The sequence below is a fragment of the Caenorhabditis briggsae genome (assembly GCF_000004555.2).
Source record: "Caenorhabditis briggsae complete genome, chrII, whole genome shotgun sequence".
NCBI lineage: Eukaryota > Metazoa > Nematoda > Chromadorea > Rhabditida > Rhabditidae > Caenorhabditis > Caenorhabditis briggsae.
Genome location: NC_013486.2, coordinates 6,708,430 through 6,735,250, shown reverse-complemented (window position 1 = coordinate 6,735,250; position 26,821 = coordinate 6,708,430). Strand labels below are relative to the sequence as shown.

Sequence of the window (26,821 nt, the reverse complement as noted above, 5' to 3'; positions counted from 1 at the left end):
GATTGTTCCAAGGCACCTCCGGAGGGCTTTTCTATTACAGGGGTCCTTTCATTAAAGGGATCCTTCTATTCTTCCGGCCAATCTTTTCAAAACTTTCATCAAAAAAATCGGTGAATTCTTGTTCAAAATTCATTAAAATCTGTAAATTTCATCAAAATTGAGCCAGCTTTTGAGCAAAAAAGAGTGTTTCAACAAATTTCTTTTAAAAATATTAAAATTCCTAAACATTTTTCACTGAAAACGTACGGGAATTCTAATTTCAAACAACACATTTTGAAGGGGGATCTTCTATTGGAGGTGGCCTTTCCATTAAAGGTATCCTTCTAATAGAGGTTTGACGGCATATGTTCTTCAATAAATTTTTTAATGGAGTCATCTTCTATAAAAATAGAAGATAACATTCCAGGTAGAATTGTAACAAGAGGCTAAAAGTCATGCTATCGAATGACTATACTTCGTTTGTCAGATCTACACGAAATAAAAACAAGACGGAAATTTGATCACAGTGTCATACAGAAAACGAACAGAAGAACAGCAGGTGTTTTGAAAGTGGGCGGCGCCTCTAAAGTCAATCTCATTTGCACGATCATCATCACACTGATGACATGTTTTTGTTGCTCAGGGATTGACCGACAGGGAGCAGAGCCAAGGGGCATTTGAGAACAGCTGAGATGAAGATATGAAATGAAGAAAGTAGTGGACACTCCACGAACATAAAGAGTACTATAGTTGCGGGGGATCTGGGGATCAAAAAAGATATGAGACTCATTGGTGGAGCATAATAGACAATGTTTTCTTGAATTTATTACATTACTCCAGATGATGAGGGTGGTGGTGGTGGTGGTTTATGACTCTTCTCGAAACGTAGGCGAATGAATTAATAGTGTTGTTTCGGGATCCATTCTGCCAGAAATAACCCAAAGAACAGGAATTGGCTCCTTTTTCAGAATTCCTTCTTTCTCAATTGTTGGGTTGGTTTTCAACCCAAACAATCTCGAACTCAATTTCAGCTCTGTGAGCTCGTTAGCGACCCTTTTCTTTGTCAAAAAACATGCATAGAAGAGAGAGGATTTTTTGAAAAATGGCATATTTTTGTGTCACGTGGGAGACTGAAGACTGCAAACTTAATTTTTGGGAACAGAAATGTTTTTGGGTTTGCTGGCGTCAGGAACAAGTGCAGATTGGACGGATTTCAAAGGCTGATCTCAAAAAGATTACTGTAAAACCTGTAAAAGAAGGGGCCCATACTCCGGGGGTACATCAAAAAGGGGTACATTGAGGGTACATCACTCTTATAGGGTACATTGACTCAGAGGGTACATTGACTGATAGGGTACATCAGTGGAGGAGTCTGATAGGGTACATTTAAGCAACTCTCATAGGGTACATCGACGAAATACTGAAAGGGTACATCGAAAAAATCTGAAAGGGTACATTGGTCTGATTTCGCACAGCTTTCGAATATTCGTAACTTAATGAGACGGACAAGTTTAATAACGAAGTTTCGGTCATTCATCGGATTATAAGCAATTTACTGATGCTCGGCGAGGTTTTGCAACGTGCTCCTCCTCAATCTTGAAAAGTACGCGCTTATTTCTCGATCACTTAGGGACGAACATTGTATCTTTCATTGTATCTGTTTGAAGTTATTTATCTTCCTGGGCTAGAAAAAAGTGTAGCTCGCTGCTCAAGCTTTCTGCGGGTAAATTACTAAAATTGTTTTGAAATAGCGTCCCTAAGTGATCGAGAAATAAGCGCGTACTTTTCAAGATTGAGGAGGAGCACGTTGCAAAACCTCGCCGAGCATCAGTAAATTGCTTATAATCCGATGAATGACCGAAACTTCGTTATTAAACTTGTCCGTCTCATTAAGTTACAAATATTCGAAAACTGTGCGAAATCAGACCAATGTACCCTTTCAGATTTTTTGATGTACCCTTTGAGTATTTCGTCTATGTACCCTATGAGAGTTGCTTAAATGTACCCTATCAAACTCCTCCACAGATGTACCCTATCAGTCAATGTACCCTCTGAGTCAATGTACCCTATAAGAGTGATGTACCCTTTTTCGATGTACCCTTGGAGTATGGGCCAAAAGAAGGGCCCATGTTGTAAATTTTGAGCTAATTTTTCCAAGTTTCTATGCAAGTTATCAAAAATATGTTAACTGATAAAATGTTTGTGATTTTATGGTAAACAGTTTATCAATTGCCATTTTTTTCAAATCTTTGAAAGGATCCGAGATACCTTAAAACCTGTATTAGACGAACCGGCCCTTCTATTTTTCCAAGTCCCCTTCGGAGAGCCCTTCTATTAATAGAGGTTTTACGGTACATGAGCTCAAAGTTAAATGTTAAGAGGCCTTTCTATTACAGGTTTTACTGTATCTATGAAAAGATGAATGGATGAAACTACGGAAGGATGGATTGTGAAAATCAAAAATTCCAAAATTGAAATTTTCAATTTTCCACGAAAAGGCGATGATTGACACTAATTCTATTCAATGGATTCCTCTGATGACTAGAGTGATTTTCAGAATTCTAATTTTAGTAACCACCTATTTTTATTTCTAAAAGAAAACTCTTCAGAATGACTTAAATTAATCCAATTAATCACAGTGACGGTTGAAGCACAAAACTACTTTTTTTTTCTAATGATGGAAACGCGTCAAGGAACTAAAAATGAGCTTTTTCAGATGACATGGACACTATAAAATTCATATCACGAAATCAGTGAGTTCCCAAAAAAGACGAGGTCATTCAACAAAAGATTCCGCCTTGGGGAATATAAATTTTTAAATTTTTAGGTAAGATCAAAAATCGAAAAGTTGGAGAAGAATCGTTTATTTTATTTATGAGACATAGAGGGTGGAAAAAAGAAAATTTGTTAAAATTAATCCAACTATTGAGAGGTCCTTTTTGTTTTCTTTTCTGCAGTCTTTGTTCCATTTTTTTGGAAAAATGTGGGGGGAGGATTTTTTTTCATTTTGCCGGTTTGGTTCTGACATCATTTTTGGGTTTGAAAATGGGGAAAAGCCCAGGGAAAGGGGGGAAATAGAGGATTTTCATTTTTACAGACACGGACACATAAGATATTGGTCTAGAAAGAGGAAAACGAATGGGATGGATTAGACTGAAGAAAAAAACCATAACATTTAATTTGGAACCGAATTCTGTGTGAGATGGGGAAAAATATTTGATGAGACAATGAATCCTCTGGATTAATTTTCATTTTAGAGGGATGCTAGAATATAAAGGTCAAATGACCTCGGGTTTTTTGCAGAGGGTTGGGTCATAGAAGCCTCAAGGGTCTCCCTTTTCTTCAGAAGACGACTTAAATTCCATAAATTTTAAATTCCATCGAACACACACACACGGGGGGCTCATCACCAAGAAGAAAGAAGTCGAGAAAACGAGTTTGATGGGCACCATTGGTTCCTGGTTTTGATGTACTGGTCATGTACTGGTCAGAAAACTAGGGGAAATCCCATGTTGAAATATGGAATGGAAATTTAATTGATATGTACAAAAAAGGAATCATGAAGATTTCATAATCACGGAATTTCTTATAACATGAGTCATCCAATTATCTTCTAAAGTCAAAAACCGCATTTCAACAAAACCACAGAAAAAAGAGATTGCTGTAATTAAAAATGCACCATCTTTAGCCAGAGACCAACGACTTCCGAGAACTTTTCTCTCGTGGGACAATTTAATAGTCTGGCTAATTCTCGTGAACTGGTAGTAGTCAAGCGATCGTTTTTCTTTTGGTCTAAAAATTTATAGCAATGTTTTGAAGTGAGAAGGCACTGTAGTTCGTGGAAAAAGTTAGTAGATCCTTAGAACGAATGTGGGTGGAAGAAAAATTGAGAGTCCCAGAAAAAGTCTCGAATTCGAAACTTGGTTTCGCTCCTACCGGGCATAAACTGACTGGTAATTATGATTTCAAATACTATTTTTCTAAAATTCAGGCATACATTTTCATACATCCGTAAAAAAAGCTCTCAAAGTTCAGAATACACACATTAACTTGTTCACTTGAGACATAGAAGATTTGAGAACTTTCCGAAATTTAGACTTTAGAGATCAAGTGTGCTAGACACCTCAAACACTCTCTAGACCACTTTGGTAACCTAGAAGAAGTTTCTAGGGCAAGATTGAAAATAGAACATATACAAAAACACCCCTTTATTTTTCCAGGAACAAAAAATCTAAAAGTTCAGAGGAAGAGCACACAAAAAATGCAAATCGGTAAAATATTCTAACCTTTTTCTACCACTCCCACTTCTTTCTACGTCTATTTTTATAAACCTAATTTCTTTAACATGGGAATAAATATAGTAAAAATATAGAATGATCAATTGTTCGAGAGTTTTAGATTTGACGAAGCTAAAAAGCTCAAACCAATACAGAATATTAATATTTTCAAGCGGTACAGAAGCATTAAAAATAGTTCTTTTGATACATAATTCAAAAGTATATTATTGACCCCAAAAAAAGAGACAAATGGAGTGTTTATATGAAGTTGACCGTGTGCCCATCTCATCCCAGAGGTCCAGAGTTCACCAGAAAAAAGAAACAAAAAAGAGAGTCAAAACGGAAAGGCGGGAAAAAAAAGGATGAAGTGATGATCATTTTGGGATTTATCACATTTCAACACGTTCTTCTCCTTCATTTTTCTTCTCCCCACCCATTCGTCAACTTGTTCCAACTCATGCTCTTTACTCTTTCCTCTGGAGATTTCGTGTCGATTATCTTCTTCGGTTTTTGTTCAAGTGTCTCTATTTTTCCCTTCTTCTTCTTCCAACAATTCTTCATTTTATCCCCCGCCCTCTTTCTCTCTATTTCATTTGTTTCAACAAGGTTCACGAGGCATCAGTTGCCCATTAAAGGAATTGTGGAGCAGATTGCGAAAAGATGGCCCGAGGAGCATTTTGATGGTTTTTTCGTCTCTCTTGAAATGGATTGCACCAGAAAGAGAAACAAATAAAAATGGGTTGGAGGGAAAGTGAAAGAAAAGGGCAAAAGAAGGATATTGGGAGTCGTTGAGGATGTGGGGGTGGACAGACGGATATCGGTACTCAAATGGAAGAAACAATGAAGGGAAGGAACATGGATTTGTAGGGAATATGAGTTTTGGAAGGTGTACTTTTTTCCCATGAAAATGCGGATTTCTGAAAATGTTGTAAACGCGGAATTTCAGAATTTAATCTCATAATTTCTGAATTGCGGAACCTTGGAATTTCATAATCTCATAATCTCATAATTTCAGGTTTTAGAATTTCAGAATTTCAGAAGCTCGGAATCTCATAAATTCAAATTTTCGGAACCTCGGAATTCCATAATCTCATAATCTCATAATTTCAGAACCTCAGAATTTCAGAATTTCAGAATTTCAGAATTTCAGAATTTCAGAATCTCATGATCTCTAAATTTTGGAATTTCAGAAATTTAAAAACTTCGAAATTTCAGAATTTCAGAACCTCAGAATCTCATAATCTCAGAATTGAAATCCGAAAAGGGCCAAAAAATAATTTCGAAAAATACAAGCTCCTTTCAGGTTTTCGCTACCGGCCCCAAGCTCCGCCCACCCTTTGAGTTTTCGGCTGCAACGCCCATTGAAATTAGACGAGAGTAATCCAGATTTTTGATAATCATATACAAAAGTTTAAAAGTTTGCAAACTTGTGTCAGCTACAGTTCTAAATTATTGATTTTTAATTATTTTGTTCGGAGGCGATACTAAAAACTTCAAAACTTTCAAAAGAAACAAGGAAGCTCAAATATGATTTTTGGGAAAAAACCATAAATAAATCGAGTTGTCGTCGTGTCTAGGAATGATTTTCAAAAATGGCAACAAAACTCAAATTTCTTTATTCTAGATGCCGTCACCTCTACTACTCCTATTTCTGAATTTATAATTAGTTGTTGACGAGTTCTTCTTCTATAGCCAATTGCGATTATTAGTTTAATTGTTTTGTGGAGAGAGAAACAAACAATCTGAAAAACACGTACACTCGCTTTCAGCACTTCAATTTTTCAGAGCCCTGCAACAGAAAACCAATGAGTTGACGACGCTAATTTGATGAGTAAACTGGAGGAATCAGGGAGAAATAGGTTAAAAAATGAAAAGAGTGTTATTCTTATGCTAATATAAAGTAAGATTCATGAAACCTCTGAGAAGATCACATGAATTTGTGGAAGTTTCATGGAGAGACGGGAGCAAAATATGAATATTCAAATATTCAGTGATTCAAACGGAGAAGAGCAGGTAGTCAGAGATAGATTGGATGCCCTCTGGGTTCCTTATGGGAAGAAAAAAAACTTGTTGAGTTGAACTTTTCCATGTTTGCAAGTCATGTTCGCAACATTTTGAGTGGGTTAGTCGGAGCAAGATTGGAAAGATTCGGAATCTATGAAAAACAGATTTAGGTGTACATATATTATAAAGAAGGTTTGAACTTAAAAAACTCCGAACAGGGGTTGGTAATAAAATAAGAGAATAGAGTGCTAACCAAATTTTAGTTTATTGAAGACTTCCTCTTCCACTTAGGTACTGCAAAATTTTTTTTAGCTAGAGGGGTCAGACCCTTTTCCCAGATGTTTACCGCTTTGGAAGCACGACTCCAAAGTCTGTTCCATGGAAAATCCGTTGAAATCAATAATTGGAATACCGAAAATTTCTGATTGATTAAAAAAACAGAGCGAAATCTGATTCCTGGAAGAAAAGAAACTGAAAAAGTCGAACTATATTAGGAGTTAGATTAACATGGCGATTGAGATGATTACATTTTTGTTGTTGTGCTCTGTTGTTCGAAAGAGTTGGACGAGGAATTTAATTGAAAAACACAGCACTTTGGAGGGCAAAGTGGAATAATGGAAAGCGTTCGGATATGTGACATGTTGTTCTTATTTTACAACAGGGAAGCAAAAAAGACATGGTAACCAACAAAATACACAAAAAAAAATCAAACAACAAAAATTAAAACTCTGAGTTGGCCAAGTCTGTTGGGTTTATAATAGAGGCACCATGTGGTTGTTTTCCTGAAACCAGAACATTGAAAAAGTTTTCGAGAGATCCCTACGGTTCTAGATTTCCGATTTGGTAGTGGATGGATTAAATGTTCATTTTAGACCACTTTCGGTCAATTGTGGTTTGTGTTAGCAAAATTTTGGTCATTTTTTAGTGAATTTTGGACCATTTTGAGCCTGTTTGTGCCATTTTTAATAAATTTTAGATCATTTTTTGTGTATTTTTGATTTTAAAATACCAAATTTTCAGAGGCAATAACGTGCTCTCGGTGGCAAGGACGGAGAAACCGGAGAGACGAGTGCCTAAATCGACACAAAAATCGCCCAATTTCGCATCATTTTCCCCAGATCTTCTGAATTATTTTTTCATTTTGTTCTTTTCTCTAATTTTTTATCTCCTTTTTTTAGGTTCAATTGTCACATTTTCCTACCAAAAAATTGACACCAGACAGTATATTTTTCAAAATCGAACTCTAGAACCTACGGACATGAGATGATAGCTTGAAATTTCTGATTACTTGTGAACTTTCAGATTTTTTTGAACGCTTTTCTTTCCAAAATATCAGACGATGATCATAGAACTCATGTTCAGTAGCAAGGATTATGTAAATCATGATTCCCACCCTCGCCTCCTCTAAAAATCGGCTCAGCATGAGAGAACATTCTGCCATTTTTCGGTTTTAACTTTAGTTTTATACCAGTGAAAAGGCAGCTTCATTCTACTGTATTCTACTGATCTTTTGTACAAAAAACTATTCTCAGTTGTCTCTGCGTCTCCCTCAAATCCAACACTATTTTCGTTCAGACAGGTTTCCAGCTGATCCTCTATTGTATCCTTTTCCTCGTGGTGTAATAGACCTTTTCTCCTCAATCCAATGGCATAATTGGATAATTTGATGAATGGAAATAGTAGTGTTTTTTCTTCGAAAATTTTCAATACGTATTTTCTTTTTCTTATTGTACATTATAGGATTCAGTGACTGAATTTCAGTTTCAATGAAAAAAATTATTGAGAGGAAATAGAGTTCTCTGACCTCTCCTGCCTCGCCCGGAAACTGGTTTTATCCGTTTTTAATGTCCCAGTCAACACCAATTTCAAACGGATATCGTTACAATTTTGTCGGTTAAAGGTTGGATCGAAAAGGTCAACTGGATGAAATTTGGAAACCCCTTTTTTTGTCGGTGTGGGTGGTTTAAAACAGAGGTTCGACTAGGTAAATGTGAGTGGAAAGTTTTAGAGGTTGTTGATTTTTTCAAAAGTTCCGAAACATTGGTTCTATCTAACCATTTAATCATAATTTCTCTGACTTCCTAAAAAGCTTTCAAAAAAATATTCCTCAAAGTACTCTATAATTTTCTATAGATTTAATACAACAGCAAACATCTCATCGAGTTTTTACTAGTTATACCGATGGAGATTTTTCGAAGGCAACTTTTTTCCAGCAATCATGTTTTTCATGTATCATTGCTCGAAACTCAAATGTTTATAGTTTGACCTTTATTTTGGAATCAAAGTTCCCTTTAAACACACCTCATTTTCTCCCTCTCTCATCCACAAATGATTTTCCCTATGTTGTTTCAAAAAGGTTGTTTATTTTGTTTATTCCCCAGCCGTTTTCGGCAAACACAAAAGAATGGAATAATCCTCAGTTCGGTTCGTGCTTTTTAGACACCTTACTCTCCATGTCTGCGTCTCTCGCTCTCTCGTTTCGTATAACCTAATCCCATCTTTGCCAAAATAATCAACCATAACAATTTTTCGATATTTTTCTATTGTAGCTGGAACGGAATTTTGAACTGTATCACAAGGCGAATTGTTACGAATTTTGGATTCAAAAATTCATAGGATTATCTGCCTGTTGTTGGTTAGATTTTTAATAAAACAATTTATTAGGTTGGCGGGAAAGTCTTTGTCACTCTGTTTGTTTAATCACTGTTCTCGTATATGGAGGCTGTGTATGATATCGACTCTAGTGAATAACAAGGTGATAAGAACCTTCCATATAAACAAGTCCCCATCTCCTTCCCTGCTCCTCATCTGTAATTGAAACGATATGTTTGTTCCCACTGCTATTCACATCAGACATGTTTTGATTTACCTCTTCCTATCTCACACCACGATGAAGGATTCGGAAACTTTCTTGAAGAATGTGTACAACACACATGCCCCTCACTACAATACTATTCGCAATTGGTTCCATCGTTTCGAAAAAGATGACTTCTCGCTCGATGAAAAGGATCGCTCTGGGAGACCCCGTGAGTTGGATTTGGACAAGCTGAAGCACGCATTGCAATCGGATCCATTTCAATCTAGCCGTGAACTAGCTGTCACATTCGGAGTTCACCATAGCACAGTCCTTGAAGGTTTGAAGTCTCTTGGAATGAGAAAACTTTTTGGTCGATTCATACCTCATCACCTGACTCAAGCCAACCTTGACCGCCGAGTCGACGATTCGATTACTCTTCTCACTCTCCACGCGGGCGATCGATGGCTGGACCGGCTAATAACCGGAGATGAGAAGTGGGTCTTCTACGATAATCACCACAGGAAATCCCAGTGGGTTGGAGAAGGAGAGAGCCCACAGGATGTCCCAAAACCCGACCTTCATCCGAAAAAAGTTATGCTCTCTGTGTGGTGGGGAGTGGACGGCCCCATCTACTGGGAACTTCTGCCCGAGGGCAAAACAATAACTGGAGACCTCTACACTACTCAACTACGAAACCTCAAGAAAGCAGTCGACCGTTCGGCCCTGAAAGACAAGAAAGTGTACTATCAACATGATAACGCTCGCCCACATGTTTCGAAACAAGTGAAGCAGGAGCTGATGGGATATGGATGGAATGTTCTCCCTCACCCCCCGTATTCTCCTGATCTTGCTCCTTCCGACTATTGGTTATTTGGCGATATGACACGTGCCTTCGAAGGAAGAAGCTTCAATTCCCGTGGAGCGGTCGAAGCGGCACTCAAACAATACGTTGCCTCACGCCCGGCTGGATTCTACCGCAATGGAATCCATAAATTGAGGGAACGTTGGAGACATGTTGTTGATAATGATGGACAATATAATTAATTATTCGGTTATTTTTTCTTTGAGAAATAAACTATTGAAAAAGTGACAAAGACTTTCCCGCCAACCTAATATACTTTAAAGCAGCACTTGTGACAATAATCCGGATAATGTGAGAAACAAAGTTTTTGGGTTTGGCCCTTTAACCAATAATAGAAGGGCCCCCACTGTTTAACTAATTTATCTCGTTTCCTGAGAAAATTATCGTAAAACTGTCAACTGATCAAATGTTTGTGATATTACGATAAACAATTTGTCAGTTGACAACTTTTTGATATCTTTGACAAGTACTGAGAAAAATCAGCTCACAGTGAAAAATGAGAGGCCCTTCTATTAGAGTTTATCGGTAATCAGATTTCTCATGGAAAGACAATAATCTTGTGATTCAGCATGATTGAGCCAAATTTTAAGAAAAAAAGCCAAGGAATTTACTTCTGGGAAGAAGTATAATTCTTCACCTCCACCTCCACCCCCACCACGATGATCATCATCAGAATTCTCATTTTTCTCCTTTCTTGTAATCCATTCTAATCCGTCTGTATTCTTCTTCCATTTCCCTATTTTCCACTGGATTACCTCCATAGAAGTATTCTCTTTCTCTTATTTTGTCTGTCTTTTTTGAAATTCCCTCTCATCCAATTTATGTCCTATTCATTCTGGACGACGTGTTGACAAAATTCTTCATCGAATTTCGATTTTCTTTTCAAAAATCCATGTTTCTGTCTTCTTGCCCAGTTTGTGTACTATTTTCTTGAATTCAACAATACATTTCTAGTCCTATTGAACCACAATTTATTGTATTATAAAATTAGAAGATTCAAATTTGTTTTTTGAAGTGAGTGAGAGAAGAAAACCTAAAGGAAGAATACAGAATCTCAGAGTTCACATCCGGTGTCTCAAGGATCTGAAGAAGCAGAGAGGAAGGTTTTTCGACTTTTTGTGGAAAAAAAACGTTTTTTCGCTTTTTTTTTTTGCTTACCTGAAATCTTTCGCTATTTTTTTGGAGACAGGAAAAAGGCGGATGTAAGGTGGGCGACTTTCTCATTCTTATTTTTTTTTTGTCTCGCTGACCTTTGTTTCGAAATATTGAACAGATGAAAAATGTACAACTTTTTTGAGTTTTTTGTTTTCAACTCGGTGATGTTTTATCTTAAAAATGAGTCAGAACGAATTAAAATATTACTATTTTTGACTTGAATGATGATTTTTAAAAAGAAAGTAAAGTTATTTTGAAACGAGCAATAATATTTGCTTACTATTAATATAAAGATGACGAATCGTGATTGGGAAACTATTCAAACTGTTTTTTTAATCAGAAGGAACGTAAGTGATGTCATTTTCAGCTTTTAAGGAAAAAACCTGATTTGTAGGTCACATTTTTTATTGAATATTTTCTAGAACAAGATTGAACATTTTCACCTGTCTTTGGTTTTTCCACAGGCGTTTCTATATTTCTTCGGTTTTTTCACAGGCGTTTCTAGAATTGTCTTTGGCCTTAAGTTTTCGATATTGGATTGGAAAAACCCTGAAATGCAGTAAAACCTGTAAGGGCTCCCTATCTTTCGACTTTGAGCCATTTTTTCTCGGTAACTGTAAGAGATATCAACAAGTGATAAACTATTAAAACATTGGTGATAATATGATAGGCATTTTGACAGGTGACCAATTTTTGATAACTTTCACATTAAATGAGATATATTCGTTAAAGTTGACTGTATGGGGGCCCTTATATTACAGATTTTACGGTATTACTGGCCAAACAGATCCTTTGTGACGCACATTATCCGGGTTATTGTCACCAGTACTCCTCTAAAGTATAAATTGTTTGTTCTAAATTATAAACAACAAAGGATTATCCTATAAAATTTTGAATCCAAAGTTTGTAACAATTCACCTTGTGATATAGTTCAAAATCCGTTCGATAATTGAGCTCAAACTTGACTCTTTGGGGGCCGTTCTATAACGGGTTTCACGGTAACCATACAGAATTTTTAAGGCCCGCCCCTGTTCGGTCCGGGTTTTCAGTAATTTTTACTCCTGTCTTTTCAAAAAAATTTCCGGATCAATTAAAAAAACAAGAAAACTTTCTTTCAGGAAAAAAGGCCGCCGGGAAGGGAGTGTCATTTAAAAACTTTTTTCAGAAAAAAAATCTCAAATATGAAAAAGCCGGGCCGGACCCAAAAATTCCGGACTGATTTTTCAAGTATGGAAATAACGTTCTTCTCTATATATCAATCACTACAACACATAAACCATCTGTAGATGTCCAGAACTGAATCCATTTTTTCCTTTCTCCTGTCTTTTTTTTTCCTTTTTTCTCTAAAACTCCAGATGTCACACACTTTTTTCTCTTCCGAAATACCGAATTCTGTCCGCGTTTTTGATAGATAACCGCCGTTTCATTGTCATTCATATCCGACGAGACGAAACGAAATTTCACCCTGTTACCTCTTTTTTCCTTCTCATCCAAATATTCTCTTCATCTCTTTTATCGTTTTTTGAAAACAGTGTGCTTTGAATGTGTTCGACCAATTACAGTATTTGGCCATTGATACAATCAAATCAAGTTGTCAAACTTTGAAGTTCAACTGAGCGAGAATTTCGAATCGTGACGTCGAAATTGAATCTCTTTGTTCCTGACCAGTAACTTATCATTTAGTCTGACAGCTACTTATCAGTTCAACAACTGAGGCCAGGTTCTTAATGAAAAATGACCTCTAAACCATAAAACGGCCACTATCACTTCTTCTACTTTTTATTGCTGTGTTTTGTATAGGTCATGAAAAAAAGAAGACGTACCAAAAAAAAGCAAATATGAAAAATAAAGTACTTGTGTGTCGGGAAGTTGTACATTACACATTTCCTATTTCACATATGTACCACATCTTCATTCGCTTCTGGTTTTTGCAATTTCATGTCATAGCAAGTTGACTTCCGATTCGTTTCTTCCAATCCTCCACATCCGTTTTTTTCTTATTCCTCTATAGTTTCTCCTTCTGAAAGTGATTACACTTTTAATTCAAATCAGTTCATCTTGAAAAATGGATGAACTTATATTTTTCAGAGGAATGGCTCCTGATCGAAACTCATTTGATCGAGTGTTCAAGTTTGTGATACTGGGAGGAAAGTCGGTGGGTTCTTGATTTTTTTACCGTAAAACATGTATTAAAAATACTTCTTTAATAGAAGGGCCCCTTTGATAGAAGAGCCCTCCGAGAGGGGCTTGGAAAAATATAAACCCCTGTAATAGAAGGTTCCCCCTTAAAAATGTGTGGTTTAAAATTAAAAATTTCCGTACGTTTTCAGTTAAAATATTTCTGAAATTCCACGATATCACTGAAGTTTGTTTAAAAACACTTTTTTGGTCAAAATTGGACAATTTTGGTGAAATTGATAGATTTTCTTAAATTTTTAACGAGAATTTGTTGCATTTTATGATGAAACTTTTTTTGAAAGAATAACCGGAAAAATAGAATAGAAATAATAGAATAGATAATAGAACTGTGATAATAGAACTGTAATAAAAAGGCCCTCCGAGGTGCCATGGAACAATTGAAAGTCCGGCCCTTCTATAACAGATTGTACGGTAACTTTTCATTATCAAAGATCACACTAAATTAGGATAGATTTTCCAAAAGAAACCAATCTGAAACAGGAACTGCTCGACTGCCTTGTTTTTCAGAAGCAATTTTTCAGTTCAATTCACCCATTAAAAAAACTACTCGATTTTTGATTATCTTCTTTCAAAGTTAATTTGGATCTTTACACACAAAAACAAACCTGATGTTCATAGAATGTTTTACTAGTTAGTAGACAAACCGGTCTTTCAATTTCTTCAAAAGGGGTCCTACTATTTTTCCAAGCCCTTCTCGGATGGCCCTTCTTTTAGAGGGGCCTTTCTGATACAAGTTTTACGGTATCTCCGTTTTATAAATAAGTGCAAATTTTTAATTTTTATTTAGGTTGGAAAGAAAACCCTGCTCAGATCGTTTTGCACAGAAGGAGACGATGAAAGCATTTGGACAACTTTAACAGTAGATGAAGAGAAAGTATTGATTGAAGCAACTGTCACTCAGAAATGGGAAGAAGGAATGTCCCAAGAAAATGATGCAATTGCTCTAGTATTTTCTACTACCGATGTCTATGTAAGTATAGGTTTGACAACCTATTTTAATTTATTCGTTGGTTCCAGAGTTTCGAGTACACTCTCGAATTGTATAATGAGATTCAGAAGACAACAGAACGAATTCCATTGGTTTTCATTGAAAACAAAATGGACATTGTGGAGAATAGTCAGATGGAAAAATCTTTAGTTGAGGGAGAGATGAGGAAGAAACACAAACGATTGTATAGGTTGGTATTCAACGAAAAAAGTTGGAACTTCTTAAAATTTCAGAGTATCCGCAGAGAAAGAGTTCAATGTGATGCATCCATTTGCGTATTTGATTGAGAAGCTTACGAGACAAAAGAAAGATGTGAACGCAAATGAAAGGTGAATAATAATTTTGTTTTTTAACCACTAACTCTCAATTAAAATCTGAATTCAAAACTGAGAATAATTCAATTCAAAACATTTTCAGCGTTTCAGAAAACAGTCTTCGTCTGTAGCTTCATCAACAGCATCTCCACCATCTTCCACTGAAGCTTGGGGCGAACCGAATGCAGCCGATTCTAATGCTCTTTCTACGAATAAAAAATGCATCTTGATGTAGTCATTCTTTATATCTCTTTGTATGTTTTTTTTTTTTCTGAAAAGTTTCCAAATATTTGGGCGTTACGTTTTTGATCTCTAACAAGGGAAGGTTTTTTAGACAACGGTTGAGAATTTGCTCAAAATTAACATACTTATAGTTTAAGACATGCTCTATACGATGACAAAAAAAATTTTAGCCCGTTCTCACTCCCAGGCCGAAAATCTTTGTCTGAAAATTTGGGCCGATTTCGATGCGCTGGGGATTTCTGCTTCCCCTTCCCTCCTCTACCAATTCCGCGTGAGAGGAAAATATCGGTACCGAATATCGGTACCGGTTGTGTGGTGTTGTGGTAAGAGGGTGACTCATTAGGGTTGACTATACTGGTTCGACCCCCACTGTGGTAAGACTTTTTTGCATTTTTTGAAACTAATTTTTGATTCCAAGTTTGCCCCCCCTAGGCACTATATGACACTTTTTGATTACTTTCAAAAGTTTTCAAAGAGAAAAAAGATTTCATGAGAGTTTGAGGAAAAAGTAGATAATGGTCTTTTCGACCGGTTCTTACATCCTTGTATCGTTAAAAACGAAAATTTCAGTCTCTGAAAGTTCCTCAATTTTGCTCTTTTTGAGGTGGAGTACTGTCAAATCGATCACATACTAGATTCGAACCTATTTCTATAGGTTTCAGTTAAGTTCAAGCGATATTTCAGAAATTAGGAACTGTCAAAGTTCTAACAACAACCAGATTTCGGAGATTTTTTGAGCCCAAAGACAACATTGGGCTGAAAAAATTTGTCAGAATGATATTTTTATCGTTTCTGAATAATTGGAACGTTTTTTCGCACTTTTCAAAAAATTTTCAAAAAATCATTTTCAAAGTGTGGGGGGTGATTTTTTTTCAAAATTTTTCAAAAAAATTTTTTTTTTGAAAATGTTCAAAAGTTACTTTAGAAGATAGAAAAATGTCCAAAAATGAGTTTCGCACTCAAGCAAATCCTGAAAAACTAATTTTTAACCTCGAAAAATGCATGTTTTTGGCCAAAATTTAGTACTAAAAGCACTTTCAGAGGCCATATTTCGGCTCCTTTTGAGAACGGGCTAAAATTTTTTTTGGATTCGGATTCAGAATGTTCGAAAGTACCTTTGTACAAATTTTGAGCAAATTCTCAACCGTTGTCTGAAAAACCTTCCCTTGAAAGTTTAGTCTCTGATGTAACTCGTGAAAAACAATAAATCTTTCGAAATGGGTCTATTCTGTTGAATTGATGAGGGCTGTGGAGCTATTCAGGGTAGCCAAATCATGTTCTCCTTCTTTGAAATTCTTTTTTTCAGAAAAAAAATTTGCTGAAGAGTTTCTTTGTCAATTTTTCAACTTTTAGCTGAAAACTTGTCCTTGGTTTTGCGATTTCTAAACTTTTTTTTTGGTTCAGTCAACATGAATGTCGAATATTGAGAAACATTCAACTGATGTTGGCTTTGACTAGCAGAGTGAAAAGTGGAGGCTGTTTAGAGTGTAAACTAAATTTAAACACCCGCTTATGCACGAGAAAAGCGCCAAGCTTTCTGCATCTGTGTCAACAACAAACGGATGACGCGATGCCATTTTTTCCTATTTTTCGACTTCCACGATTTAAATTTATTCTTTTTAGCTGATGATCTCTTTTGTACTCTTTTCTCTCTTACAATAGAACGATTCCAGAATAATCAACTGGTAACAAAACCCGACGAAAATGATGGCTGCACGACTCCTTGGCACCTCTTCAAGAATTGCAAAGTTTAGTAGACATTTTCATACGGCTAAAGGTTTGACTTGAAGCATTTTAAGAATTAAAAATGAATTTCCAGCTGCGTTCTTGCCAGTCGTGCAGTTCAAGTTGTCAGATATTGGAGAAGGAATTGCTGAAGTCCAAGTTAAAGAATGGTTCGTTTCCTACAGTAATCCCTGTAGACACTCCAAAGTGTACTATTCTCTAAACTTTCCGATTTTTCCAGGTATGTCAAGGAAGGAGACACTATTTCGCAGTTCGACAAAGTCTGTGAAGTTCAAAGTGACAAGGCTGCTGTCACCATTTCCAGCAGATACGATGGAATCGTCAGAAAACTGTAAGTTGTATCCCAGAAATTTCGTTTGTTTTGATCTTTGGTATTTTGTACCTTTCAAATGTCTTCCTAGTGTCAAAAGTAGCAACGCACGTGGCGCTTCGGTTTGCACAAGTCTGTCTCCGTCTCTTCTCTCTGATCATGATGATTGACAAAGATAAGATCACTGATCACAAGAAGCGAGAGAGGGAGAGGGAGACAAAAAGCTAGCCGAGATAGTGTTGGAACAATAAAATATAATAGTTTTTCTTGCAAAGTTTTTATCAAAAAATTACAAAAATTGCATCTAAACAAATGAAAAATCCTATAAAAACATTCTTCAGATACCACGATGTCGATGGAATGGCTCGCGTCGGACAAGCTCTGATTGATGTCGAAGTAGAGGGAAACGTAGAGGAAGATGAGAGTGAGTTTCTGTCCTTCTTTGAAAAAAGTTTGTATTGTTCAAGCAACCTGAAAAATACGTGATGTTCCGGTCTTTAAATCTGATATAATTTACCATTCTATTTCAAATCCTATTTTGTAAATGCCATCTTGATCTTTCTGATGGAAAAAAAAAGATACACACCCATAGATTTCCCATGGGAGTCGCTACTTGCTCTTAGTCTAATTGAAATTTTCGTCTCTTTACTCGTTTTTTAGAGCCAAAGAAAGAAGAGAAAAAAGGAGCCGTTACATCAACTCCACAAGCTTCTAAGGAATCAGCCACCTCGGCTTCCGAGTCATCTGCATCCGATGGAAAGGTTCTTGCCACTCCCGCAGTTCGTAGACTTGCTATGGAGAACAAAGTCAAGTTGTCAAGTGTCCGGGGCAGTGGAAAGGAAGGAAGAGTGTTGAAGGAAGATGTTCTTAAATTCCTCGGACAAGTTCCTGCTGGTAATCGTTCAACTAATATCAGAAACAATCATAAATTTTTTTCAGATCATTCATCTGGATCAACTAACATTCGTACCACCCATCAAGCTCCACTTCCAGCGGCTAAATCGGTATGATGCTGCTATGCAGAAAACAAGTTTCTAACTGCTGATTATTTTTTAGTATGAAGCGCTTAAGGAAGATGTGGCTGTTCCAATCCGTGGATACACTCGCGCTATGATCAAAACGATGACCGAAGCGTTGAAGATTCCTCACTTTGGATATAACGATGAGATTAATGTTGATGCTCTTGTGAAACTTCGCGGAGAGTTGAAAGATTTCGCCAAAGAGCGTCATGTGAAACTGAGCTACATGCCATTCTTCATCAAAGCAGCGTCCTTGGCTTTGTTTGAGTTCCCAGGACTCAACGCAACGACCGATGATAAATTGGAGAATATAATCCATAAGGTTAGCACATCAATTATGGTGAATACCCAAAAATTAATTCTTAAGGCCTCACACAATATTTGCTTGGCTATGGACACTCCAGGAGGTCTTGTTGTTCCAAACATCAAAAACTGTGAGCAGCGCAGCATTTTCGAAATCGCCCAAGAAATCACACGACTGATGGAAGCTGGAAAGAGACAACAAATCGGAAGAGAAGATTTGGTCGGAGGAACATTTACTTTGAGTAATATTGGAGCTGTAAGTTCTAAAAAAGTTACTAAAGGTACGAAAAATACGAAAGTTGAAGATTGGTGGAACATACGCATCTCCGGTGATCTTCCCTCCACAAGTTGCCATTGGAGCCATTGGAGCAATCGAAAGACTTCCAAGATTTGATAAACATGATAATGTACAGTTGAATATCAATTGTTTTCTTGAAATTTATTTATTCCAGGTTATCGCTGCTAATGTGATCAAGGTTTCATGGTGTGCAGACCATCGTGTCGTGGACGGAGCAACCATGGCCCGCTTCGGCAACCGCTGGAAGTTCTACCTGGAGCACCCATCGGCAATGCTCGCTCAACTCAAGTAGATATCATCACTAATAACATGTTTTTATTGAGTCAAACTTATTAGGTGCCTATTTATCCCCTTGATGTTCACATTCCCCTTTTTTGTTTACACCTTCGACCCTCCTTTTTCCTCCGCGGTGCCTTTATAGAGCATACTGTAGACAACGATTGCATTTTCGGTCCTGTTCGCATGAAATTAGTTCCGCCCTCTTCATTTTTCTTGTGCCATTTGTACTTGTTTGACGTAGAACGATAGCACATAATCATTTTTCGTGTAGAATAAAGAGATTTCAATTATAGGTCAATTTCGTGAAATTTATTTACAGATCTATACAAAGTGGGTTATCTAGTAAATGATCTTCTTTGGACAATGAATCGGACGCGGATCAATGAAGCGGTCACATAGAAACTGCCATAAATCTTCTTCAGCTTCCTTATAACGTTTGCCATTGATTAAAATCCATGGAGCCCAATCCATTTCTGGAGCCATTTGGGCCACAAAGTTTTCATGGTCACTGAATAGTTTTCTTCCGTGTCGACTGTCAGCACAGCTCATCATTCTGGAATCGTTTTTTTTTTTGGAATAGAAAGTTTCAGTTATTATTTTGGTTCAAAAAATCGGAGCTACGGAAGATAAACCCGCCGTGGCCGGAGGTCCCACAGCGACAACTACCGTAACCAAAAATAGTTTTATTTTCAGGATTATTTTCTCCTTGTTTACAGTTTTTCGTCGAATTTTTGTTGTTTTCTCCCGAAAAATGTCGGAAAGTAAAACATTTTGATAGTGAAAAGAACTTGCTGAAAACGCACGAAAATCGAGATAATAAATCCAGAAAATTAACATATTTTTGGGTTACGTTAGTTGTCGCTTTGAATCTCCGGCCACGGCCACTGGAGTTTATCTTCCACATCTCCAACTTTCTTGTACGAGATAATAACACACTTTGCCCTTTCTAATTTTGATGGTTCATTGAAGCACGCTTCCGCAGCCATGCTTATATTCTGTTTTCCTTGAATGCATGTAACTGAAAAATAGTGAATGTTTGTAAAATTTTTAAACATCTTTCAAAAACTTACCAACTTCCATATACTCTTCGAAATTGGGAAGTGCTTCTATGACACAAGCCTGAAGCTGATTGAGAAGGCATTCTCGTGCTCCATGATGGCATTCACAACTGAAACTACTTTCATGAAATTCAGATCTCATTTTCTGAAGACTAACACAACATCATCTCCAGAATCCGAATCAACACAAGTTGTCTTAATTCCGTATGGATGGTATTCGAAGTTTATTCTTCCTGTTGAACCCAACATTCTCCACATTGGAAGCCAATGCCATTTCATCCAACTGAGAAAAAAAAAGATTTCTAGACGATTCAGTAACTTTCTGAAATTTCCGTTCAAACTAAGTTAGACCGACTAAATTAGATATGATAGAACACGATTAGTACTACAAAATTATACTGATTGGAGAACTGTATCTTGTCTATGAATAAAGTCCCGGTCTTGGTGGCCCATCCCGGCCACTTTACGGCTTGTAACTTTGTTCATAGACAAGGTGCGTTTTCCAAATTGGTTCAAAAATATTCATTCTTCAAAAATCTATGTTAGAGAACGGTTTACAAGTATTACTCAAACTAATAAACTCACAATGAAGTATCCGAGCATCGTCCTTCACCGAATGCAACAATATTCACTTTCTCTCCATTATTTACTTCAGTGTCTTTCGAAGAACATAATACCAGAATAAATAGGAAAGAATAATAAACGAATAAAGTTCTTATTATCGTCATTTCTGTGATACCAATCGTCTAAAAGAAGTTGGTGTTCTTTTCTTTTTATATCAGAGGAAAATCAGAGGTCATGCGTTACGAAGTTTATAAAACGATTAGATTTGAAGTGGACGGGTGGAACCGAATTTCTTTGAAAAAAAAACAATCACGTCTTCTGAATTGTGTCTCCACTACTGAATTTACGAAGAAAAAAAACAGAAGAAGAGAATAAGAGGAATTAGTCGAATTACTGGTTTTGAAGTTTGAAAAAGAAGAGTATAATAGGAGAAGAGTGGACCAGAAATCGGTAAAGAAATTAATAGAAAATAACAAAAAGTTGAGAGACAAGAAAGATAATATATGAAAAATGAGAAGGAATGAATCAGCTGACAAAAATGCGGTGGATAAAACGTCATAGATTATACATGGAAGGATTGAAATAGAATTGGAAAAAATGTAACTGATGATCAGGAGTAGATCATATTTTTATGAAATGGGGTCGATTTTGGATGGAAGATTTCTGATAAAAGAAATGACAGAAAAGGTTGAAACATTGAAAAAATGTGTGAATTAGTAATAGTCTCCGTAAAAGCCTGAAGTTTTAAGTAATCTAAATCTTCTAAACATCATCTAAATCACTTCAGATGATTGATTTCCATAAGTACCTTTTCACTGATAGAAAGTTATATTATTATAGTTATTTCATATTTATAGTTATTTCATTTTTTTGAATCTTTGATTAAACCATTTTATCTCGGTTCCTGTCAAAGATGTAAAAAAGTTGCCAACTTATTTATCATAATACCACAAACGTTTTACCAGTTGACACAGTTTTGACGTTCAGTGGAAAATTCCACAAAAAATAACAATGAGCAGCAAATAAACGTAGGACAGGTTCATACATTCTGAAATTTATTTTTTAACATTCTGGATTTTTTTTTCGGATTTTCGGATTTTTTTTTGAATTATCGAATTTCAGTTTTTCTTTCAATTTTTTTTGAACATTTAAACAACTTTAGAATCTTATAATCTCGGAATTTTAAAATTTCAGAATTTCAAAAATGCAGAATTTGTGAATTTGGGAATATCTGAATATCTGAATATCTGAATTTCTGAATTTCTGAATCTCAGGACCTCAGAATTTAAAACTTCCGGAATCTCATGATTTTAAAATTTCAAAATGCCAGAATCTCGTATTTCAGAATTTCCGAATTTCGGAATTTCAGATTTTCAGATTTTCAAAATTTCAGAATTTCCGAATTACAAATTGTCAGGATCTCAGGAATTCAGAATCTCTGGATTTCTGAATCTCAGGAGAGAGTTTAAGGGGGGGGGGGGGGGGGGTAGTATTAACATAGTTTGTAGTTTGTAGTCTCGGGCCACCCCCTATGGGGGTCAGTATTAGCATCTCGGATGTCGCCAGCAACTTCTGGTTGGATCTTAGTCGGCTTCTGGGCGCTGCTTGGTCGTATTATGGACAAGACCGCTACTAAAGCCGACCAAGCTCCGAAAAACTTCCGACCAAATTCTGACCTCATTACAGAAGGGGCCGGGTTCGGTTCGCACTATTGATTATTTTTCAAAGCAACACTGCACTTGGTATCAACAATAATTTATTACAAGTAAAATTCATCACGGAAAAAAACATTAAAAAAATTACAAGAAAACGAGCGAAAGTTAGAACATTAAATTTTGATGTTATCGAAGATCCTTTTTTGTGTTGACTTGGATGTGGAGAAAGGTGTCGAGAAGTGTGTTGACGTGTCGCTGCCTGAAATCGGAAAATAATTAACTTTTAATTCAGAAAATATTAGGTTGTTCGGAAAGTCCTTTCCACTTTTGATATAAGAAGTAGCGATTTTCAAAATTTTTAATTCTCGAAGGAATAAACAAAAATGATCCAAATTTCTGTAATTCGTCACACAAAATACTAAACTACTGATAAATGTCATAATCGATGTGTTTTTGTCCAGAAATACTTCATTTCAACGCAATCATGAAAAATATGGTTTTAATTACATTATTTCTGTTGATTTTCAATTTTGCGAAAAGTTACGTGATGCACAGAAATTGAAGGCTTCGAATCCTGGGAATTTGGAAATTTTACGTGATTCACAGAAATTGAACGTTGCAATTTCTGGGATTTTTCACAGAACTCGAACGGTTCGAGTTCTGGGATTTTGGAAATTCACGTGATTCACAGAACTCGAAGCTTTCAATTTCTGGGATTCTGGAAAAGCATGGGGGGGGGGGGGTAGGGATTCAAGAAGGGTCGTGATAAAGCAAAATGAATATTAGCAAATTATCCTTGGACTTGTTGTTTTCCATAAAACGGATCCTTCGAGCTCAAAGATAATTGTTTTCCATGGGAGCTCTATGTTGGCTGAAAAACTAGTTGAAAATTCTGAATCGTATTTGAAGGGTTGAAGTAAAAAAACATTTTTATTCGAAACTTACTATTTTCACATACAGTACTTTAGGATGAAATTGGTTGAGATGGTGGAAAAATGTTGTTCAAAAGCTATAAAAGATTCCACTTGGTGTTTTGAAAAACTGGCAACACTGATTTTTAATGATTTACCGTCGAAGAAAACAGAATTTCCACTATCTCGATCAATTTCATTTAAAAGTACTGTGACAAAGGTAAGTTTTAAGCTTTGTATTTATATTTTTACTTCAACCCTTCCAATGCGACTCAGAATTTTCATCTAGTTTTTCAGCCAACAGAGAGCTCACATCGAAAAATTATCTTCAAGCTCGAAGGATCCGTTTTATGGAAAACAACAAGTCCAACGATAGTTTCCTAATATTCATTTTGCTTTATCACGACCCTTCTTGAATCCCTACCCCCCCCCCCATGCTTTTCCAGAATCCCAGAAATTGAAAGCTTCGAGTTCTGTGAATCACGTGAATTTCCAAAATCCCAGAACTCGAACCGTTCGAGTTCTGTGAAAAATCCCAGAAATTGCAACGTTCAATTTCTGTGAATCACGTAAAATTTCCAAATTCCCAGAATTCGAAGCCTTCAATTTCTGTGCATCAAGTGTTCTTTTTTATCACCGAATAAATATATATTTGTGTATCGAAAAAATTCTATTGCAAGTACAGGAAATACTACTCGAAAAGGCTTTATCGTTTTTGATGTAAATTTGAACATTTTTTTCGCTCAGCAAAGAAAATGCGAAATTACTGAAACTTCGCAGAATTTTTGGAAATCGAAGTGATTTGGGATGAAAATTGAAAATTTTGAAAATCGCTCCTTCTTATATGTTGTTTTCAAACTTCGTTTTCTTGAAGGGGGTAAAAGCGAGGAAGTTATCGTTTTATCAGTATGCTGGTGAGGTCTAATAGTGTCTGCACCCCAGCGGAGATCATTCTCCTCTTTTCGTGCAGTGAGATATGCCCACCGTTTTCGCCTCTAATAATTTCCATTTTTGGACTACCATTTTATTTGTATTTCTATCTGACCTCAGATCAACTGAAATCAATCACCAATTTGTGGAGGTTAACAACGAAGATGCACCCTTTCGAACAAACTTCACAACCTGGATTCATCAATTTGAAAAATGAAAATTCTCGTTGGACGAAAATCCCCCTCCAAAAAAGCATACGGGCTCAGATTTGGACGCATTAAAAACCAGGATTGAAAGGGACCCGTCTCAAACTGTGCAGGATATATAAAGTACATCAGTGGCAAGCCTTTCGTCAAAAAACCATAAATTGGGAACTCTCGACAAAGTAAAAAAAAAGTGGGAAGATATGGATCCCACCTTTTCGCTCAAAGCAACTTTGTTTCATGTGTGGGCACCTGTTTGAATCTTCTCATCCTGCGTTGCACACATGAATGTTGAAGTTAAATCATTACTAGTGGCGATAAATGGGTAATGTATGATTAATATAAACAACAATCCAAGCGGGTTGACAAAGGCACTCAACCACAAGACGTCTCGAAACGTGAAATTAACGTTAAAAATGGGATGTTTTCGGCTACCAAGGAGTGGAGTATTGGGAGCTGCCAGATAATGGTGTCACTTTTATGACCGATACCTCACTGGATACGGCTAAACGGTTCTGTCTTATCTAAAGTATAGTCCAAACCTTGTACTGTCTGACTACCCCCTATCCAGCCATTTTTACCGACATCTTGATTGAAAAAAATTCACTTCAAAGCATGATATCAAAAATGGGTTGACCTGATTTTCAATGCGCTGTGACCGGAGTTCTGGAAGGAAGGTATCCACAATTTGGTGGGACGTTGGCAGATAGTCACTGATAACAATGGTCACTATCTTCAATTTATCTGACATCGTTTTGACTTTTTTTATATCGAACGAAACTGGCGCTAAAAATGGAAAGGACTTTCCGAACAACATAATAGAAATACCGTAAAAACTGTAAAATAACGCCACATGTATTAGAAGACCCCCTCTATTACAGCGTCACCCTTAAAGGACGTTTACAGGTAGCAAAACAAAGCTTTTATGCTCGATTAACACAGTAGTAGTGGAATCTACTAATTTCGCACCATGTTTTCCTTTTTTTTAAATAAGCCTTTTAAATAAGCAAAAAATCAGTTTTTGTTACCTCGCATCAACCCAAAATACCCCTTTGAAAAATAGAACGCCATGGCGTTATATTACAGGTTTTACGGTATACCTGGCTAACATTTAGATTCTCTTCCCAGTTTTCCGGCTTCGCGTCACCGTTTAGAAGACCCGTTTAGAAGTGACGCGTAGCCAATTTTTATTAAAGATTGGGAATTGTCTTTTGAATTCTTTGAAAATCCTTTGGAATCTTCCTTCCCTTCCTAAGTGGATCCTAGATTTTGAACACAGGTAAAATACGGGCAGTTTCGCGAATCTGAGTTCGCGAACGGATCCGTTTTTGCAACATTCGCAATCGGACAGGATACGGAGTTCGCGAACGGACCGGATACGGATGCAGCTGGAGGTCGAGAGATAGCTCCCATGCCCATTCGCGAACGGATCCGTTCCGGATGGCCGAGTTGTGAGAGACTAGCTTTCTCTTACCTCTTCCATCATATTTTTGCATCATTTATTTGCATTTTAAACCTATTTTTGCCGTTTTCTCTCACTTTTCCTGGCAAATATGTTGATTTTTGACAATGATTTTTTTTCGAAAGACGATTCTACAAGGAAAAAAGGTTTGTAACACAAATTTATTCTTCGAAACACAGGTTTTGTTATAGGTATCACTTAACCTTTTCGTGAGCAAAATGACCGAAAATGATTGATTCGAAGCTCGCGTTTGCTCCAGGAAAGATGCTTGACGAATGTAAGTATAAAATACGCTAATTTTCGAAACAATGACTTTTCCACTTTTCAGCAATGGACATCTATAGAGCAAGCCGATTCCAACGTTAAAAACGAGAAAAACATTGGAACCCAAAAGCAAAAAAGGGTATAAGTAATAGGTGATCAGTATGCTACATGTGCTGAAAGATTCCCAAATTTTTTGCAGGTCTCTTTTCGTTTTGGATGGTCGTTCAACAACCCAAAAAAGCAGGATTTTGATAAATTTTCGAACTTAATGTTGTACTTCTGATGTTTTTTCTTTCTTTTACATGTTGTCCTAATAAATTGTTGAATACAATGTATACAACTATCATGAAAACTCAGCAAAAAATAATAGAAACTGAAATAGGAACGGCGGGGGTTTTCAAGAAAAAAGTTGCAAACGGATCCGTTACGGATTCGCGTACGGTCCGTATACGAGTCATATTTCATCCGCGTGCGAATGACGGAGAATCCGTAACGGATTGTTCGCGAATCACCTGTGAATGATTTCCTTAACAGGTATTTGCAATCTGCAGGCTGAGTTTCGGAACTCCACTTTCAATAATTCCACCTCTCAAGTGGTTCACCATATCGGTCAGGCGGACGACATGGTTGAAAAGAGCCAAGTAGTCATCGTAGGCGACAAATTTCGGGGGCTCCATAGTATCCACAACTTCAGACCGAAGCCTTTTCTTGCAATTAGCAGCCATTGGGCCGCCGAAAATTCAATAAATAGAGAGTAAAAGGAGAGGTCACCGCTCGCTGGGGATACCTCCTCTTTCTTTCACCTCCTCTGCCTCTGAGAAGACGATGGAGTGGAAATCTTGCTTCATATATACCAAAAGAGAGAATGAAAAAGAGGGAAAAAGTACAGTATTCCGGGAAAAATTGAAAGATTGGTCAAAATGAACATCAGCGTAAAATTTCCGAAAAAAAATGAGTATAATATCATAGGGATTGGAGATAATTAATTTTTGAGGATGCGC

The 26,821-nt window shown here is 36.7% G+C and overlaps 4 protein-coding genes across 4 annotated transcripts; 2 read left to right on the top strand and 2 right to left on the bottom strand.

Annotated features, from left to right (window-relative positions):
• Positions 1–13,139: 13,139 nt before the first annotated feature.
• On the top strand, positions 13,140–14,810 carry CBG03280 (the record flags this gene model as incomplete). The annotated part of the gene is made up of 5 exons (XM_002631378.1): positions 13,140–13,229; positions 14,061–14,243; positions 14,291–14,451; positions 14,495–14,590; positions 14,687–14,810. The coding sequence occupies 5 exons, from the start codon at positions 13,140–13,142 to the stop codon at positions 14,808–14,810; spliced, it is 654 nt and encodes a 217-aa protein (XP_002631424.1).
• A 1,712-nt stretch (positions 14,811–16,522) lies between these two features.
• CBG03281 lies at positions 16,523–18,786 on the top strand (the record flags this gene model as incomplete). Its single annotated transcript, XM_045242211.1, has 8 exons — positions 16,523–16,595; positions 16,638–16,713; positions 16,785–16,895; positions 17,216–17,298; positions 17,535–17,768; positions 17,814–17,878; positions 17,931–18,452; positions 18,502–18,786. 8 exons carry the CDS (start codon positions 16,523–16,525, stop codon positions 18,784–18,786), a joined length of 1,449 nt encoding a protein of 482 aa, XP_045092077.1.
• A 326-nt stretch (positions 18,787–19,112) lies between these two features.
• CBG03282 lies at positions 19,113–20,559 on the bottom strand (the record flags this gene model as incomplete). Its single annotated transcript, XM_002631380.1, has 5 exons — positions 19,113–19,326; positions 19,710–19,791; positions 19,844–19,941; positions 19,989–20,114; positions 20,417–20,559. 5 exons carry the CDS (start codon positions 20,557–20,559, stop codon positions 19,113–19,115), a joined length of 663 nt encoding a protein of 220 aa, XP_002631426.1.
• Positions 20,560–26,347: 5,788 nt separating this feature from the next.
• CBG03284 lies at positions 26,348–26,545 on the bottom strand (the record flags this gene model as incomplete). Its single annotated transcript, XM_002631381.1, has 1 exon — positions 26,348–26,545. One exon carries the CDS (start codon positions 26,543–26,545, stop codon positions 26,348–26,350), a length of 198 nt encoding a protein of 65 aa, XP_002631427.1.
• Positions 26,546–26,821: the final 276 nt, after the last annotated feature.